Genomic DNA, 18,572 nt, shown 5'->3' on the forward strand with positions numbered 1-18,572 from the left:
TTTAATGTAGCAAGTACATGCATTCGCGTGATGTTTCAGTGTTTGATCTATGGTGGGCAGTAATATCACTTGAAGCAGTGTGCCGCCATAAACAGATGACGAAGAAGAAGAACCCGGAACATATGACAAGATGGCGGAATGTGAAAACACCAACGATGTGTCAGACGCAGGACCTCCGAAATTGTGTGACTTGCTTGATCGTGGGTGGAAAATATTTGAAGATGTAGACAGTACAAACGAACCGCTCGGCTCTACCAGTATCCAGGTGAGAGTTAAACGCGGTATCAAAATGTTAGAAGAAGCGTCTGGAATGGTGGCTCAGCTCGACCTGTTCAGCCGCAATGAGGAGCTGGAGGAGATCGCCACGGCGGACCTGAGGTACCTGCTGCTGCCTGCTCTGTTAGGAGCCCTGACCATGAAGCAGACCGGCCAAAACAAACGACTGGAGATAGTCCAAACAGCCCGGGTTTACTTTATGGATTTTTTAAGGAGATGTAAAGAGTATGACATATCACAGTTTAAATTGCCCAATGTGACGAATGAAAATAGTCCTGAAGAAGCATCAGAAAGTGGATACTCGACACCCAAGGTAAGTGACTAAACACTAACATTAGCACAAATGATGTTCAAATACACAATTTTATCACTTGCTGGTGTCACGTTTTGTGCAAAAATCTGAACGGTACGAAAAAATTAAAATAAATACATCACGGTGTTTCAGAATGTAGAATCAGCAGAGTGAGTCATTGTAGAAGAAGCATCAGTATCCGTTAAAAAACAGTTAAGTATTAATAAGTTGTAGGAGCAGCAGTAACCTCATTTACCAACAGTATCATTCACCCATATTCCACAGGACGCTCTGAGGCAGGGGTGTCAAATATGAAGCCCAGGGGCCAGAAGTGGCCCGCCAAAGGGTCCAATCCGGCCCACAAGATGCCTTTGCATACCTAATGCCGGGTTCAGCGCAGCTGCCCCAGTTTTGAGCTTCAACCCCCCAGGGCCTCTCGCTGTCAAAGAGGTAGAATGGCACGTGTGCGCAGTTCACCCCTGGGTGTTTGCAACCGTTGCCAGCCAGGAGTTACAGGCTTAAGTTTTCAGCGAAACCTCCGTAGGGTAGTGTTTTCAGAGGCCTCAAGGGAAGCAGCCGAGGCTTTGGAGACCGATGAGAGCCTCCATCTGTTTATGATTTTTTGCCTGGCATACGTCCAGCGGGGGGTCTCGTAGGCATGATGGCTCACCGGGCCTGTAGCATTGTAGGGGAAACACTGCGACTGTCAAGCAAAATTATTTGTGATCGATCAAAATCCTTAACAATCAATCATTGATAATCGAAAATTGATGCCCATCCCTAGTTTCTTTTAACCAAAATGATAAGGGGCTTTTAATCTTAAAGGGATAGCCTACAGGAAGTAAGGAGTTTGAAATGATGGCACAATATATTAAATTTAACAGGATATATGGGAGCTGATCAAAAATTGAAATATACAGAGGAAATGACAAATAAAGTTCTGTATGTAGTTTGTTATAAATGAAGCCGGTATCCTCTATAGTTGTGGTAAGTAAGAGCCCCGCCACTATTTGTGAATTTTATTCCTTAATATCCTTCTCCACTGGGGATGGTAATCGAGAACCGGTTTCTGTTAAGAACCGGTTCCAACTGGTTCAATTCATCATCATCATTAGCCTTTATGCTTAACAATTCCCTTTTCGATTCTTTTCATTATGCCGAATTTTTATGTTGATGACGCACGTCACGCTCGTCAGTTGGCGGCACGTTCAACAACAAAGAAGACGTAATGGCAGAGAGACAGAAGAGGTAATGCAGTACAATTCATCAGCACCACAAACTGCAGTCACCAAAATGATCCGACCATTTAATGAATGCCTCTTCTAAACAAAAACTGAACAGTATATAGTATATATAGAACAGGTATACCCAATAAATTGGCAACTGAAGTTATAATGGAACATTTGAGTAAGCAGCCGTGTAGGCAGGTGACTCACATAGGGCTGGCTGAAGCAAACTGAGCAGAAAAGGGATCAATCCTGGTTTACACTCTCACTTAACTTGCTTCATCAGAGATAAAATGTATCTGTTACGCCCCTCAGTTTTTCCTAACAAAAAATCCTGAATTTTTCCAAATCAGTCATTAGATCTTCTTTTTTTTATTCAAGCCATCTTTTAATAATATGAGCCAACTTTGCTTTTAATTGTACTGGTCTAAAACTGGCTTCAGATGAAAATACTTTTATTGTGAAGGGCATGCAGGAAGTGCTCAGTTCTTATCAACAATAGCTCTACATATAAACACCAGCTGACTATGAGCAGGGTAAAACAGAAAGCAATGGAAGTCCTGGCTGGACTGTGCTGTTTGGGTGACTCTGTCTGCCGGCAATATTAATAAGGAAGGACTAATTATGCCCGAGTGAATGGATGCAAAGGAGACAGAGGAAGGAAGCACTATGCTTTAGAATAACTCAGTCTATTACAGTGTCACTTAGAGCATAGTTTGAAAATGAATCAGATGACACTCTGAACTGTGACGTGTTCTTCTTGTTCTAGTCTGTCCCCTGCCCATCAGACCTGGTTTCCATGGCAGCACAGAGACAAGCTAAGATCGAGCGATACCGCCAGAAGAAGGAGCTGGAAGCCAAACTGTCAGACGTACGGAGAGCTGTGAACAGCGGTCAGGCCGACGATGAAGTCACTAGAGATTTTTACCTTCTGAATGTCCGGAGATGGGTCACTGTGTGTCTGGAGGAAATAGAGAGCATCGACCAGGAGGTGGAGATACTCAAGAGGATGGATGGTCTGAAGGGTGCTGTCAAGCAGCCAGCTCAGCCAGCCAGACCTCCCATGAAACCCTTCATTCTCACCAAGGATGCTGTACAGGTGAGACTGTGTGTAGGAGACAGTGCTGGACACTGCTGCTGAATCAGCCACATGAAGTCATTCATTGACAAAAGTAGGAAGAAGAGCTGCTGGGGATTGCAGAAGTAGCAAATAGCGTAGAGCCACACTGTGTCCGGTGCGCAGCGTCTGGATGTGACGCGAGTCAGCACCCATGTCAGTTTGATTGCATTGTATTCTATGGGACTGTCCTAACTGCTTGCAAGCGACGCAGTGCGATGCTGCGTGCCGTTTTAAGCAAAACTTTGTGGGATGCCCTGTTTCTATGTAATTCTGTGCTTGCGTTGAAAGTGCTGCAAGGACAAGGAATGGCTGATTTATGAATGAATGATATGAAACACAGTAGCATAGAAGACCATCATACCATCCAAATTGAGTTAGCAAATAAACATGCAAATTTCGGTTGTACTTCACAAATAATGCCCTCTAAGCATTAGTGTTGTCACAGTACCAATATTTGGACCCACGGTACGATACCAGTGAAAGTATCATGGTTCTGAGTAGTATCACGATACCACAGCAAAAAGTAGGCAGATGTGCCTTTTGTCATTTATAAAAAGATAAATCACTTTTCTATAATACATCAATGATCAATTTCATCAATTCATACTTCAAAAACAGCATCAATAAGTGATTAACAAAGGGGGGATTGAAATAAAATAAATAAATAAAATAAAAATCAACCAGCCACCCTCCTCCTCTGATAAGTTAAGAACAGTCCCTTCATAAGTAAAGAACAGTCCCTAAAGTGCGGTGAGTTGTTAATGATAAGATAAGTGTACTATACACATAAAATGTAATGTGTACAGTATAATGTCGACTTGCTTACACTGTTGGTGCTTCTTACATTACAGTGGGTGCTCCCAAAACTTTTTGAAGATAGGAGCACCAGTGCTACCATGTAAAAAAGTTAATTTCAAGCCCTGCTTAACAATGGCAGCAACAACAATGATATCTATAAATTACCTGTGATTTTATTGTTGTGAATAGGAATAAAAAGTGGTTTGCTTAAATGACGTGATGGAGTTCCACATTTAATGGATTCAGTGCATTTCAATTAGCAGATTAGATGTGCTGTGCCACGTTGAACCGTGCCAGAGATGGACCTTCTTCAGAGTAGGTCCAAAAGCTGGGCCACCCACCCTCAAGCGGGTAGTGGAGATGTCTCGCCAACCGCAGCCAACCCCTAATGACCCTGCTTCTCCCTCTCAAACAACTATCTGTTTTGCAAGACTCTACGCACCTCTGTTTGCAGGAGACCAGAGGGAAAGGTGTTTTTAAAAGTCTCTGTGTGTTCAGCTCTCTGTACTTTAAAGGGAAATTTCAGTTTATTTCAACCTGTCTCCTATCGTCCTAAATTTGTTTCAAGTGACTAGTGACATAGAAATAATAGTTAGCATGTTAGCCGTTAGCCTAGATACAGCCGGGGCGCATTAGTAGCGTAAGACCTGTTAAAACATAAGTGAACGGGCAACCTTCAAGTGCAAAGTTAGTCCACTAAACAAGCTTTTTTCCACAAAGACTGCCTCATATCGTTAGGATAAATGTCAGAGAACATATAGAAAACAACATGTAAACGTGCTGTCTTACCTTACCGGTGTGGTGCCATGTTTGTTTATCCCTCTAGCTCTGCTTTCCAAAGCGTGGCCGAAATATATCTCGCCAGCTCTAGATAAAGCCCAGCTGGATACTACTCCAGGTGGAGGTGTCTCGTCCTTGGTCACATCCAGACCTTGAAAATAAGGCTGCAACCGGTCCCATTCCTTGCAACAGGCATTCCTCACAGGTACACCACCAATCTCCAGAGCTACGCAGCCTTGCAGCAGCCATTCGTCCTCTACCTCTTGCGCCTCTCTCTCTCTCTCCTCCGTTCTTCAATTTCACGTAGCTCTTCGTCAGTGTATCCTTCCAGCTGTTGCTGCTTGTTCAGGCACGCTATGAGATTGCTGCTTGTTGTTGCGATATTTTGGCCACGCTTTGGAAAGCAGAGCTAAACAGTAAACAAACATGGCAGCACACCGGTAAGGTAAGACAACACGTTTACATGTCGTTTTCTATATGTTCTCTGACATTTATCCTAACGATATGACGCGGTCTTTGTGGAAATAAAGCTTGTTTAGTGGACTAACTTTGCACTTGAAGGTTGCCCGTTCACTTACGTTTTAACAGGTCTGACGCTACTAATGCGCCCTGGCTGTATCTAGGCTAACGGCTAACATGCTAACTATTATTTTTATGTCACTAGTCACTTGAAACAAATTTAGGACGATAGGAGACAGGTTGAAATAAACCGAAATTTCCCTTTAATAGCATCAAACTGAATCTCTGTAGTTAGGGGTTTAGTTTCTCTCCTGCGCTCCATTTTTAGTAGGTATCTACTTTATTTTACTGTTTCATGTTCACTATCAGCCGTATCGGAAGTTATGTGAAGTTGCTGCTTGAAAACTCAACATTTCTTTATTTTGTTGCTTCACAATAAAAGTTTTTACATAAAATAATGGGGGACCTTTTATTGTGAAGAATTTATAGGAAATTAAATGTGTCTATCATTGGCTTTTTCCTCAAAGACAAGTCTAATGATATCACAGGGAGGAAGAGTATGCAGAAACAGTCACAGTGAGATTTTAGATGAAGAGCTGCAGACAACAGACTCTTACTGCACCTCTACGAACAGCTCACCTCCAACAGGTAAACTTCTTTTATCTGCCCTGCTGTGTGATGGAAAAACACATGCAGCAAAAATAACAAGGGACTTTTGCCATGCACTAGCCCACTGCTTTTAAACGTCATTACTCAAGACAAGCCATCATCAGTTAAAGACACACCATCAAGCACCTAACACTGTTGTAATGGAAATGCAAATTCCTGCCGCACTGGGCTGATTGCCTAAACCAAACCAAATCATTTCAAACCAGCACATGACTGTCTAAAAGGGGTAATTGACTTTACTTGGGCAGGCCACCCAGGTATATACGCCACCACCCAAGGATATTTTGCAACCAGTTAGCATTTGTTTTTACTATCTTTTTATCCATCCAAGAGAATGACACCCGCCACTATTGATTAACAAAGGCTTGACTGTTGGCGGCAAAGTCACAACTTTCCCATTTTACAGCTAAACAGTACACCAAAATATGTTTCTGAAAACATTTGAGGTGAGACATGGGCAGTAACAGAATCTTGATTCATATTTTATCAGTACTGCCTAGTTTGACAGTTTGACCGTAGTTCACAAGTAGTGATTGACATGACTGACAGTTGCTGTAGAGACTTCTTGGCTCTGATTGGTTGTTTTCATTCACACATTTTGATTCTTGCAAATGCCATTAGAAGGATTACGAGGAGGAGGGGCTTGACATTTTTCACACATTATCTGTCTCATGTAATACTGTGTGGATATAGTAACAGTTTCAGCTAATACAAAACAAGAAGTCATTTCTATAAAAGTTTCCAACTCCAGCTTGAACTTGCTGTGCAACGATGAGTCATAGAATCTGTTTGTTTGGTCCACAGGCTCAAGTGTTCGGGGCTGGTTACCCCAGCCTCCCCACCATGACAGTGGATGACTGGTATGATCAGCACAGGAAACACGGAGTTCTGCCTGACCAGGGGATACCCAGGACGGTTCCTGTGGAGGACACTGATTCAAAGGAGAGGGAAGAAGAAGAGAAAGAGAAGAGGGCTGAAAATGATGATGAGGAGTCTCTGCTGAAAGCCAGAAACTGGGATGACTGGAAAGACACTCATCGCAGAGGTTATGGAAACCGCCAGAACATGGGCTAACTGATCCCAACACAGTGTGTGTCCAAAAAGACCTGACTCTGTCTTCATTTCTATTCTAATCAGTCCAGGAAGTGGACCTTCTTCACAATTTTGATCCTTAAAACTGTTGGTATGAGAAGGTCACAAACCCAGAGACACACCACAGCATTGCCAAATAAACCTGCTGAGTTGATTGACACTGCAGCTGATCCACTGATATTCCATTTTCTGTTGTCAGTCATTAACAAAGTTGGATTCAGCAGTCGTCTGTGGTGTTTTTCAATGAATCTTAGTAAAAAATCTACATTATGGCTGGATCTAATGGAGCTCAGCCATAATGCTAATGCTTCTGCTTTGTATTGTGTATTCCCCTAACACTGTCATTGAAAATAAAGAGACTGAACAAATCATGTAGCAAGAATGTCAGTGTGTACAGAATCTGTTAAGAATCTGTCTTTAGTTCAAATCCAAATGCATTTAACTAGCCACTAGCTAACATTAATGTGCAGTTTAATATGATGGGTGCGGTTAGCTAGTCACCCCAAATTATTTTTGATTGGATATATGTTTGTAACCAAAGATAAGTCATCAAAATATTTTTCACCCTTACAGGAAAAAAAACAATTTGATATAAAACATCTCAGCATTAGTGAAGACAAAGAACTTAAATCCATTCTGAATTATACATTTTGCATGTTCTTGTGTCGGTGTGGGTTTCCTGTGGGTTCTCTGGCTTCCTCCCACAGTCCAACGTCATACATGTTAGGTTAACTGGTGACTCTAAAATGCTCGTAGGTGTGCATGTGAGCATCAATGGTTGTCTGTCTCTATGTGTCAGCCCTGGACTAGTCTGGTGACCTGTACAGTGTGTACCTCGCCTCTTGCCTAGTGACAGCTGGGATAGGCTCCAGACTACCACACAAAGGAGCCTCTATGTTCCCATCAGTAGTTTCAAATCTATTGAAAAAACATCTTTTACTCAGGATTCTACAAGGTGTAACCCTTGGGCTACTATTTTTTATTTATTTAGTCTATCCCATGCTTGGAAAAGTGATATCTCAAGGCAAATTTGGCACAAATGTCCACTTGGACTCAATGATAAATTTGGTGGTGATAGGTCAAAGGTCAAGGTCACTGTGACCTTGTCTGTCTCACTCTTGTGAACATGATATCTCAAGAACACCTTGAGGGAAATTTGACACAAACGTTCACTTGAACTCAATGGTAAATTGATTAGCTTTTGGTGGTCAAAGGTCAAGGTTAATGTGACCTTGCATTTGTCTCATTCTTATGAACACAATATCTCAAGAACACTTTCAGGGAATTTCTTATATTCGACACAAATGTCCAAGAATAAACTGATTAGAATTTTGTGGTCAAAGGTCAAGGTCAGTATGATATGTATGTAATATGTCCTTGGTCATAACTCAAAAACTCATGCTAATTATGTCAAAACTGAAGACAAAATGTCTAAAAGGATAAAATAATAAAGTGACGACATTTTATATCCAAAAGGTCAAATGTCACTGTGACATCACAGTGTTATGTAAAAACATTTTTCTGGCCATTACGTAATATCATATCTTACGAACATAAGGGGAAATATTTGGTCAGATACTGAATTATTGACACAAATCTTGGGTGTCCACCTTGAAACTGTGCTGATTGTATAGATCTTCTGTGCTGTCAGGGGGAAGATGCGTATGAACCATCCATTTTTTCTCAGACAGTCTTAACATTGAAAGTCAGGTCAGTCACATAACTATAGCAGCCATCAAACATCAAAATTTAGAGGCTCTATATCCCAAACTAATTCTAAGAAACTCGTAAAGGCATTAAATGCTGCAGCCCATGAAGTACTGAAATCACTTCACTGGCTCGCAGTCCAACACAGAATCAATATTGTAAATACAGTCCCTTGACTTAGACTTACACATTATTGTTCTTCAGGGGGCAGTCTTCCCAGCACTGTACATTATCAGACAACAGCACACAGTAACATTATTATTATTACTATTATCATAGTAACACCACAGACAGAAGCAAAAGCAAGACAACCCCAATAAAAGGAAATGGTTTTACATGTGCTGGCATAGACAGTTGCTCTCTCTTAATCCTTCCTGACTGATTCTTCTCTAGTTTTGTGTTCTACTAGTGTCCCTGTCACTACTGGTAGTATGAGGCGGTACCTGCAGCTCAATCAGGTCACACAGGTAGTCAAGCTCCTTCAGTATGGCATATCCATACATGTGGTGGCAAGGTTTGCTGTGTCACCCAGCACAGTTTCAAGAGCATGGAGGAGATACCAGGAGACTGGCTGTTGTACGAGGAGAGCCGGACTGGGCAGTAGAAGGGCATCTACCCCGCAGCAGGACCGGTATCTGCTCCTAAACAGGAGGAACAGGAGGAGCACTGCCATAGCCCTACAAAATGACCTCCAGCAGGCTACTGGTGTGCACCAAACTGACCAAACTGTCAGAAACAGACTCCAAGAGGGTGGCATGAGGGCCCGACATCCTCTAGAGGGATCTGTGCTCACAGCCCAGCACCTTGCAGCTCCATTGGCATTCTCCAGAGAACACCAGATTTGGCGGGTCCGCCACTGGTGCCATGTTCTCTTCATAGATGAGAGCAGGTTCACACTGAGCACGTGACCAGCGTGAAAGAGTCTGGAGATGCCGTGGTGAATGTTATGCTGCCTGTGACATAATCCAGCATGACCGGTTTGGTGGTGGGTCAGTGATGGTCTGAGGAGGCATATCCTTGGACAGACCTCCATGTCATAGCCAACAATACCCTGACTGCAGTTAGGTACCAGGATGAAATCCTCAGAGCGATTGTCAGACCTTACACTGGTGCAGTGGGCCCAGCCTCATGTGGCCAGAGTGTATAGGCATTTCTGGAATGATGAAGGCATTGATGCCATTGACTAGCACTCTTGTTTCCCTGACCTAAATCCAATTGAGCACCTATGGGATGTTATGTATCGGTGCATCTGACGCCACCAATTACTGCCACAGACTGTTCAGGAGCTCACTGATGCCGTAGTCCAGGTCTGAGACGAGATCCCCCAGGACACCATCGGCCGACTCATCAGGAGCATGCCCAGATATTGTCGGGAGTGCATACAGGCACTACTGAGTCACATTATGAGTTGCTGTGATAAAATTCACACAAGTTGGATCAGGCTGTGATTTCAGTCATTTACTTTAATTTTCAGTGTGATTTTAAATCCAGCCCTCAGTGGGTTGATGATTTTGGTTTCCATTGACCATTGTTACGTCATTTTGTCCTCAACAAATTATACAACTTTTATCTGTAAAGAGTTTCAACTTGAATAATTCGTTCATCAAGATCTGATGTGTGATTTAAGTGTTCCCTTAATGTTTTTGAGCAGTGTATTTCAACTGTTTGGTTATTGTTGAGAATGAGACACAGGGGTGAGGGGGAACATATTATCTCATTTGCTTTACTTACATTAAGTTGAAATGTTTGTTCTTGCACCACTGGTTGAAGTGTGCAACTGTGTTGTGAAAGTCGAGGGCAGAGTGGTTGTCTGTGAGTAGGGTGAGGATGTCTGTGTTGTCTGAATATTTGAGGTAAGTATTGGTAAGTGAAAGAGGTAGACTGGGGAACTCCAATAACCTAAGAACATGTCTGTAATAACAGAGAGCTCCTTTATTACAGACCCACAGTGGACAGTTGTCAGCGTTAGCCATGTTGCCCGATACTGTTAAAAGTTTGTTTCCCATCAGAAATGTTTATAAAATGTCCGTTTTAAGTTAGGAGAAAGTATGTGAAGGTTTTAGCACAGACAACCATTAGTATTTGCTGCATTAGAGACAGACTCGTCATCACTCAATAAGGCTGCTTTCCTTTGAGTTAAGTTAGTGTTCTGAGACTTACCTAACTTTTCCAAATCTGTCCAGACTTCAGATTGTGTTGTATGAAGGCCAATGTCTGACAAGTAAAAGAAAAGATAATCATGGTAAGTTAAAAAAAAATGCAATGCACTCAGTATCTCATTCAATTTACTTACCATTTGTATTTTTATCATGTTTAACTTATAACTTATAACAAAGGCAACACTTGTCCTGGCTCCCATTTCTCTGAGTGTAAAAAACAGACAACAGGTTTTTTTTTCTGTGCTCACAAAAAGCTTTTTTCTCTCAAATTTAGTTCACAAATTTGTCTGTTATAGTGAGCACTTCAAATTGTCTACCCACCTGATAGGTGTGTCATGTTATGATGCAGAATAAACGGCATCATTACTACACAGGTGTGCCTTGGGATGGTCTCAGTAAAAGGCCACTCTAAAATATGCAGTCAGATCTTGACTGCAGATCTTGATTCATTAGGATCTCTCATGACTAGATCTATAGAAATGCATTCTTTAGTCACAGATACTCAAAAGAATCAGCAAATATGCAGATGAGCCTCCCTGAAACCATTTCTGATGGTTTGTGCAGAAATTCTTCAGTTGTGCAAACCAACTGTAGCATCAGCTGTTCAGGTGGCTGGTCCCAGACTATCTTGCACAAGAAGACACTGGATGTGGAGGCCCTGAGCTGGTGTGGTTACATGTCAATCAATCAATCAATCAATCAATCAATCAATCAATCAATCAATCAATCAATCAATCAATTTTATTTATAAAGCCCAATATCACAAATCACAATTTGCCTCACAGGGCTTTACAGCATACTACATCCCTCTGTCCTTTGGACTCTCACAGCAGATAAGGAAAAACTCCCCCAAAAAAACCCTTTAACGGGGAAAAAAAACGGTAGAATCCTCAGGAAGAGCAACTGAGGAGGGATCCCTCTTCCAGGACGGACAGACGTGCAATAGATGTCGTACAGAACAGATCGACATAATAAATTAACAGTAATCCGTATGACACAATGAGACAGAAAGAGAGAGAGACAGAGAGAGAGACAGGACAGACGGTAAGGACAGTAGCTTACAACAACATTAATGAAAGTAATAATATAATAATTAATAATAATATATTAATATCTGATAGTATATGTATGTGACAATAATCATATGTGTATAATAACAGTAGAAGTATGACTAATGATAACAGCAGCAGCAGGAGGCACCTGGCAGGACCACGGCAGCAGCACAACCACACACGTCACACTATCCAGGCACCACTGCAATACGAGTTAACCTGAGAGACAGTGGAGCACAAAGGCTCCGGAGAAGAAGCCAAGTTAGTGACATCCAGAATGCATCCAGAATGGTTAACAAGATGCAGTAATAGGACATGAGATAGAAAGAGAGAGAGAGAGAAGGAGAGAAGGTGCCCAGTGTATTATAGAGGGGTCCTCCGGCAGACTAGGCCTAAGTCAGCCTAACTAGGGGCTGGTACAAGGCAAGCCTGAGCCAGCCCTAACTATAAGCTTTATCAAAGAGGAAAGTCTTAAGTGTAGTCTTAAATGTGGAGAATTTGTGGTCTGACCTCATGTGGTCTGAAGTTGTATGGCCAGTTGGATGTACTGCCAATTTGACAGAAATGACATTGTAGATGACTTACGGTAGCAAAATGAACATTCAGTTCACAGATAACAGCTCTGGTGGACATTCCTGCAGTCAGCATAAAAGTGGCACACTCCATCTGTGGCATTGTGTAATCTGAACAAACTGCACATTTTAGAGTGACCATTCATTGTGACCATCCCAAGTCACACCTGTGTAGTAATGATGCTGTTTAATCAGCATTATTATATGCCTCACTTGTCAGGTAGATGGATCGTCTTGGAAGTGCTTAATAACATTCAGTTACATTGTAACCTTGGTTCTCTGAGTGAGGCGGTTATCTCCCCACCCAGTAGTAACTATGGGAATTATCCCCATCTGAAAAATTAATAATCTTTAAGACTATTGTAACCCACGTTAAAATATGACACAAATAGGAATAAGTAATTTAAAAATGCATAAATAAGTTTGAAGGTTAAAAATGATTCATTTAATGTAAGTCAATTCATCAGAGTTGATAAAAAATGTTAATGCAACAATAATTTAATATTGAGGATCCAAAATATGGTGATAGAGAATTCGTGTCACTGTCCCTTTAAGGACCAGTGACGCTAGACGCAGCACCTCAGTGACGCTGCAGCAGAGACCTGAGGGAGAGAGCAGAGAAGAGATCGGAGAGAGCGAGCGGTGGTTAATAAGCAGAAAAGAGAGTGAAAAGTTGATTTTGCAGTTGGAAAACAATAACGTACCTGGTCGGGAACTGACGGGGGTTATGTGAAAATTAAGCAACACCGGTTTTGGTGAGTTTTGTGTTTACTTCCTTACATTTTTACCGTGTTGTGCCTTCTTTTCTGGCGAAGAGCCAACGCTAAAAACATAGCTGTTTACAAGGAAATGCGCCGTCATAAACTGTTCACCAGTTAATATTTTGGGTTTATGATGACTGTGAATGTTTTAAAAATGTATGTATGCTGTGTAAATGGAAGATATATTCAGTAGTTCATGTGGTAGACGGAGCCGCGAGTTAAAAGAGGCCGCTCCACCGCCATTTTGAGATGGAAAAGCACCGTAGCAGTAACGTTACAACTCAGAGACTGTGAGACATTGATTTGTGTATTTAAAAAGAGATTTATTGTGTTTTGACCTGTTACACAGGTCAGGTTTTTGCTTGGTTGGAAGCTCGGTAATGACAGCGAGATTGATCTGCAGTGTGCGGCGTGCACATTCACAGACGGATTCAAGATGGCGAGCCAGTCCCAGACCTTCATCTCATCTTCTCCATCACATCAGTGAGGAAATCATCTGCGCATGTTAGTGACTCGCTGCCGGAATGGTAGGAGTGTCAGGATTTGATTTGAACTGAACGGAGAACTGATGGAATTATTATTTTTGGACTGAATCGGACTGAAACGCTTTCATTGAACTGAACAACTGAACTCACATTTGGACTTGAACTGATTTAAAGTGTCATACTTTTGTTTGTATCTCGGGTTCATGATTTTGAATGTGATTTTGAATGATTGTGGTCCACTTTGATTTGATTCTGAAACTGAAATTATTCTTTTATCTGTGAAAGAAAGGGAAAAGTAGAGTTAACTCAGGAAGTAAAATAGGAATTCTAAAATAGGTATAACCTAGGGGAAAAGTTTAACTTAACTTAAATTAGCTTTACCAAAATAACCTAGGCAAACAAAAGAACAAAAAGAAAAGAGTGAAATATCTTTTCCATTTATTATACTTACCCAATGTAAGAACCTGCAGGGTAATTTTTTTTGTTGTTGTTTTGTGTACTGTGTTTTTCATGTTTATATTACATTCAGTAAATTGCCGGCCTTTTGTATTTAAAGCAACGGTCTCTGGGTCTTTTATTTTTGCTCCCCACTCCTTAGAGCCTAGAACTGGTCCAGTGGCGCAGCAAGTGGTGTGATACCAGTGCTACACTATGAAAGCCATTTTATAGCAAGGCTATAAAAGCCCCACCTTGCGCATGCACCCACTGATTAACACTGACTGGAATGGGTACCAAGCGGCCTTGAGCCTGGTGAGATAATCTCCTCACTCAGAGAACCAAGGTTACAATGTAATTAAATGTTCTCTATCATATCGAGATTATCTCCCCACCCAGTAGTTTTATCATATCTATGGGAACCCTTCACACCACAAGGAGCCCAAGGAGATAGAGCAGATGCAGGTCCACAGGTTGGGTTGGATGTAGGAAGACCGCTCAGTTGGCCAGCCTGCTGCCAGTCCACTGACAATAATATATAACATCACCCTGGCATCCTGACAAGAATGAATTGTCTCCACGACCTAATGAAACAGCCTAGGCCTTAAAGCAGACAAAGACTTGGTCTGTCTTTCTAAATGCTGCAGTGCGTCAGACATAGACCTTCAGGGCTCTAACAGGATAGAGATTTGCATCTTTATGACACTCACTACCCTCCTTGGAGCAGTGCAAGCCTCTGCGCACTCTTCAAGAACTGAGAGATGAGGCTACAGTCACCATCTGCAGCCTATAATGCCCTGTACAAACAGCCCTGATAGCTGCCACCATTCCTCCAAGGGTTGAATGTGATTTTCCTGCCTCAAGAAGCCCCTGCAGGTACCGGAGACCCTCTGGGGCTGCACATGTCAGTGCATCGATCTGGTTAGTTATGCACCATGATGCAAATAGCTCCCAGCGGTAAGAGTATGCAGCCCTTGTGGACAGTGCCCAAGCACTCTGCGTGGTCTGAACAGCTGACTGCGCAAGTCCAAAGACTTGCAGACCGGCCCTCTCAGGGGCCAGGCCCAAAGTTTGAGCCCCTGTGGAAAGGGATGGAGCAGGGCCCCCTAGCCTGACTCAGAAGGTCCTGCTGGACAGGGAGCTCCCATGGCCTCACGGCTAGGAGAGGCACTACCCCCGAGAACCATGTCATGTTGGGCCAATTTGGGACAACCAGGATCCGACTTCTTCCTTCCGAACTCTCTGCAGCAGATTTGGGAGAAGAGTGAATGGGGAAACGCATACAGCAGGCCCTGAGGCCACTGGTGTGCCATGGCATCGACACCCGGGGGGTGGAATCCCGACCCATCGAAAAGAACAGTGGACAATGGGTATTGTCCCTGGTTGTAAACAGGTTGGCCACTGCTCTGCCGAAGTGGTGCCAGGTCTCTCTGACCACCTCTGGGTGCAGCCTCCAGTCCCTAGGACTTTGGCCTCCCATGGAGAGTCGGTCAGCCCCCTGGTTCACCAGTCCAGTACAACTCTTTCTAGCATGTGACGGCCTTGCAGACTCAGGAGATAATGCTGGAGGGCCAGGTGAATGTCTCTCAGTTCTAGAGCACTGATGTGCTTCCAGCAGGTGCTCCTGCCCTCGTGGAGTGCGCCCCACCCCTCCAGGGATGCATCTGTAGAGAGTACCTGGCGCAGTACTGGACCAAGCCTACTCCCCCTTGAGATGCTGGCTGGGTCCTCTTATCACCTGAGCTGCACGGTAACGAGCACCGTTGCCTGCAGCTGTCACTGCGGACTGGACATGTGTGTAGAAGAGGCGGAGACACAGCCACCACGTGACCCTGGCACCCAGCTGAAAATTAGTGAGGCATGTCCTGATTGAAACTTGCATCTCCTGTGACAGCATCACCAGCCCGTCTCTGGCATCCAGCCACATGCCTAGAAACTGGGTGGCCTGTGCAGGCTGGAGACTGCACTTTTTCTCATTGATGCACATCCCCAGACCCTGAATGTGATCCAACAGCACAGACACATGATGGCAGCACTGCTCCTCTGTCTGTGCACATATTAACTAGTCATAAATAGTTTAGTATTTTGAGACCCTGCTGCCACAGAGGCTCTGAGGGTCCTTGAGGTCTAAGACAGGCTTGAGCAACCCGTCCCTCTTCGGAACAAGAAAATAGCAGGAATAAAACCCTGCCTGCTGATCTTCTTCCTTCACTTCCCTGATAGCTGACTTCGCCATGAGAGTGAAGATTTTCGAGCACCAGACCTCCCCGTGCTGGTGGTCTGCAATAATGGAAAATGCAGCCACTCTCCTCAGAGGAGGAGCACTTCAGAACTGTAAACTATACCACTGGGTCATTGGTCCCGCAGGTCTTCCTCCCCCCAAGCAGGCTAAGGTTGCTTGGGCTGTTGCAGCTGAGGCCGCTGCCAGCCCTGACCTTGCTTCAAGGTGCCTGACACCTCCTTAGCACAGCACAGGCTTCCTGGCCCTGCTGAATCATCATGGATGCATCAGGCCCAAACAAGGTAGATGGCTCAACAGGCAGTTTGAGCAGATATGCCCTAACCTCTGGCTGCAGCATGGACTATGACAGCCAGAGATGGTGCCTGGCCACCCAAAAACTTGCAGTAGCACTGCCAGCTGCTTCACCCTGCTCTCTCATGAACTCTGGAAGAAGTGAGGAGACACGTTGTAGTTCAGCTATTAGATCCGTACTACACCCCTATTCTAGCTGGCCAGCCAGATGGCGCTGGTACAGGAACAGTATGGTACCTGTGCTTGCCAGCTGTCCCTGGACTGCCATGGCTTCATGCATTTTTCTCAACAAACCATCCATTACCTTGCAATCTCTACTCGGGCAGTTTGCCTTAACCAAGAGGGACTTTGACGGAGCCACCAAGGCAGCCAAAGCCTGATCCATGGGGGGCAATGGCCCACAGCCTATCCCCCCTGTGTGGGTCGCCCACCTGTGTCATCACCCTTATCAGCTGGCAGGTCAAGCCCCAGAGCCAAAGCAGCCCAGCCAATAATTTCCTAAAGGAGAGGTGACTGCTGGTCATACACCTTTACAGGCACTTGCTGCCCCTCTGAGGCCAGCACATTATTCTCCAAGGGCCCAAGGCCAATAATGTCTATCTCCTCCTCCGACCCAGGGGAGAAGGGGCTCCTATCCAACCCAGCAGAGGGCCCAGGAGCAGGGATCCCATATGACACAGTCCGTTCACCCCTAGTGAAACTGTAATAATGGAGTCAGGGGAGCACCATGATGGGGCCCCTGCCCCCCACAACCGGACCCACCAACCAAGAGCGCTTAGCTGGCTGCAGGCCCTGAGAAGGGGCTGGTGGAGGTCTGCCAAATGAATGGCAAGGGGCTTCCCTTTGCTGAGCAGACATGCAGAAGCAGCTCCTGCATGAAGCCAGATTATCACGAGCAGCCACTGCTTGCTCATTTCCCAACACACAGTAGTCATGGCCATCCTCTACTGGCAATTAACATTACAACCCACACAAGAAGGGCCCTGCTGGCTTGTCAATCTCTCTCTCTCTCTCTCTCTCTCTCTCTCGCTCTCTGAGAGTGACGTCTCTGTAGCGCGACCAGAAAGTGCACTCTTTAGGTATAGCAATAGTGCTGCTAACTATCTTTAATTAGGTTCCCTGACCCAACAGATTTAAGTGTGGCCATGGTATGGATTATTTTCTTTAGCACCGGACAGCAAGACACCTCTACTGGAGAAAGATGTGTATTAATGAGGAAATGGGAAGCCTTGGCAGGTGCGAACTGGAAAACCAGCTACACCTGGTAAGCCGCTCGCCGCCCCGAGACCAGGGATGGGCAGTATTTCTATTACTTGCATTTAAAATATGTATTTCAATTACATTTGAGTATTTTGTAATTTGTATTTGACAAGACCGATAAAAAGCAAATGTAATTTGTAACAAAATACTTTTGAGTGGAGTAATTTTGTATTTAAAGGAGCTATATGTAAGAAATCTAAAGCAAATAGTCATAAAATCATCCTAATATGTCACAGAGACTAAGGAATAATGTTCATATAACATACTGATCTCACTGACAACAATAGTACAGCCAGAATATTTGCATTTAAAAAAAAATTTACGGTCTGCAAATCATGTTTATGTTTTGAATTTGTGTTTTGGCCTTTTGTGCCACCCACCGCCATCTACCAGTCACACAGTCAGTAGAGTCTCAGCATCAGTTACAGTTACGACTGAGCTACAGCAGCACGGCAAGCAGCATTAGCAGTGTCCCGGTACATAGCATTAGCAGCTGGCTCCTCCTCAGCTGTATCCCAGCAGCAGCATTAGCAGTGTCCCAGTACATAGCATTAGCAGTCTCCTCAGCTGTATCCCGGCAGCAGCATTAGCAGCAGAGAAGCCGGACTTGCTCGAACGGTCCGCTGCAAAACCGAAGACCACAGACGCGGCAACGTGGCGACGCAGCCCTGCCACGGCAGCCGCCCGTGGGCAAACAAATCAGTCTCCAGTGTGCTGCTGTCCAGCAACCTCGAATCTGTAGGGGAGGGGGGGCGGACACGACTCGTGGCAGTATTTTAAATTTGAGTGCAGTAACCGTTTTGGCCACATTCTTACATACAGCGCCTTTAAAATACTCAAAATACTTTCTCCACGAATCAAAAAACAAAAATAATAGGCTACACATTCTTATAATA

General features: G+C 44.0%; 1 protein-coding gene across 1 annotated transcript; it reads left to right on the top strand.

The window, feature by feature from the left end:
- Window positions 1-113: 113 nt before the first annotated feature.
- On the top strand, window positions 114-7,080 carry igbp1 (immunoglobulin (CD79A) binding protein 1). The gene is made up of 3 exons (XM_049586279.1): window positions 114-589; window positions 2,564-2,893; window positions 6,425-7,080. Exons 1-3 carry the CDS (start codon window positions 131-133, stop codon window positions 6,692-6,694), a joined length of 1,059 nt encoding a protein of 352 aa, XP_049442236.1. The 5' UTR covers window positions 114-130; the 3' UTR covers window positions 6,695-7,080.
- Window positions 7,081-18,572: the final 11,492 nt, after the last annotated feature.

Source organism: Epinephelus fuscoguttatus, linkage group LG9 (assembly GCF_011397635.1).
Source record: "Epinephelus fuscoguttatus linkage group LG9, E.fuscoguttatus.final_Chr_v1".
Taxonomy (NCBI): domain Eukaryota; kingdom Metazoa; phylum Chordata; class Actinopteri; order Perciformes; family Serranidae; genus Epinephelus; species Epinephelus fuscoguttatus.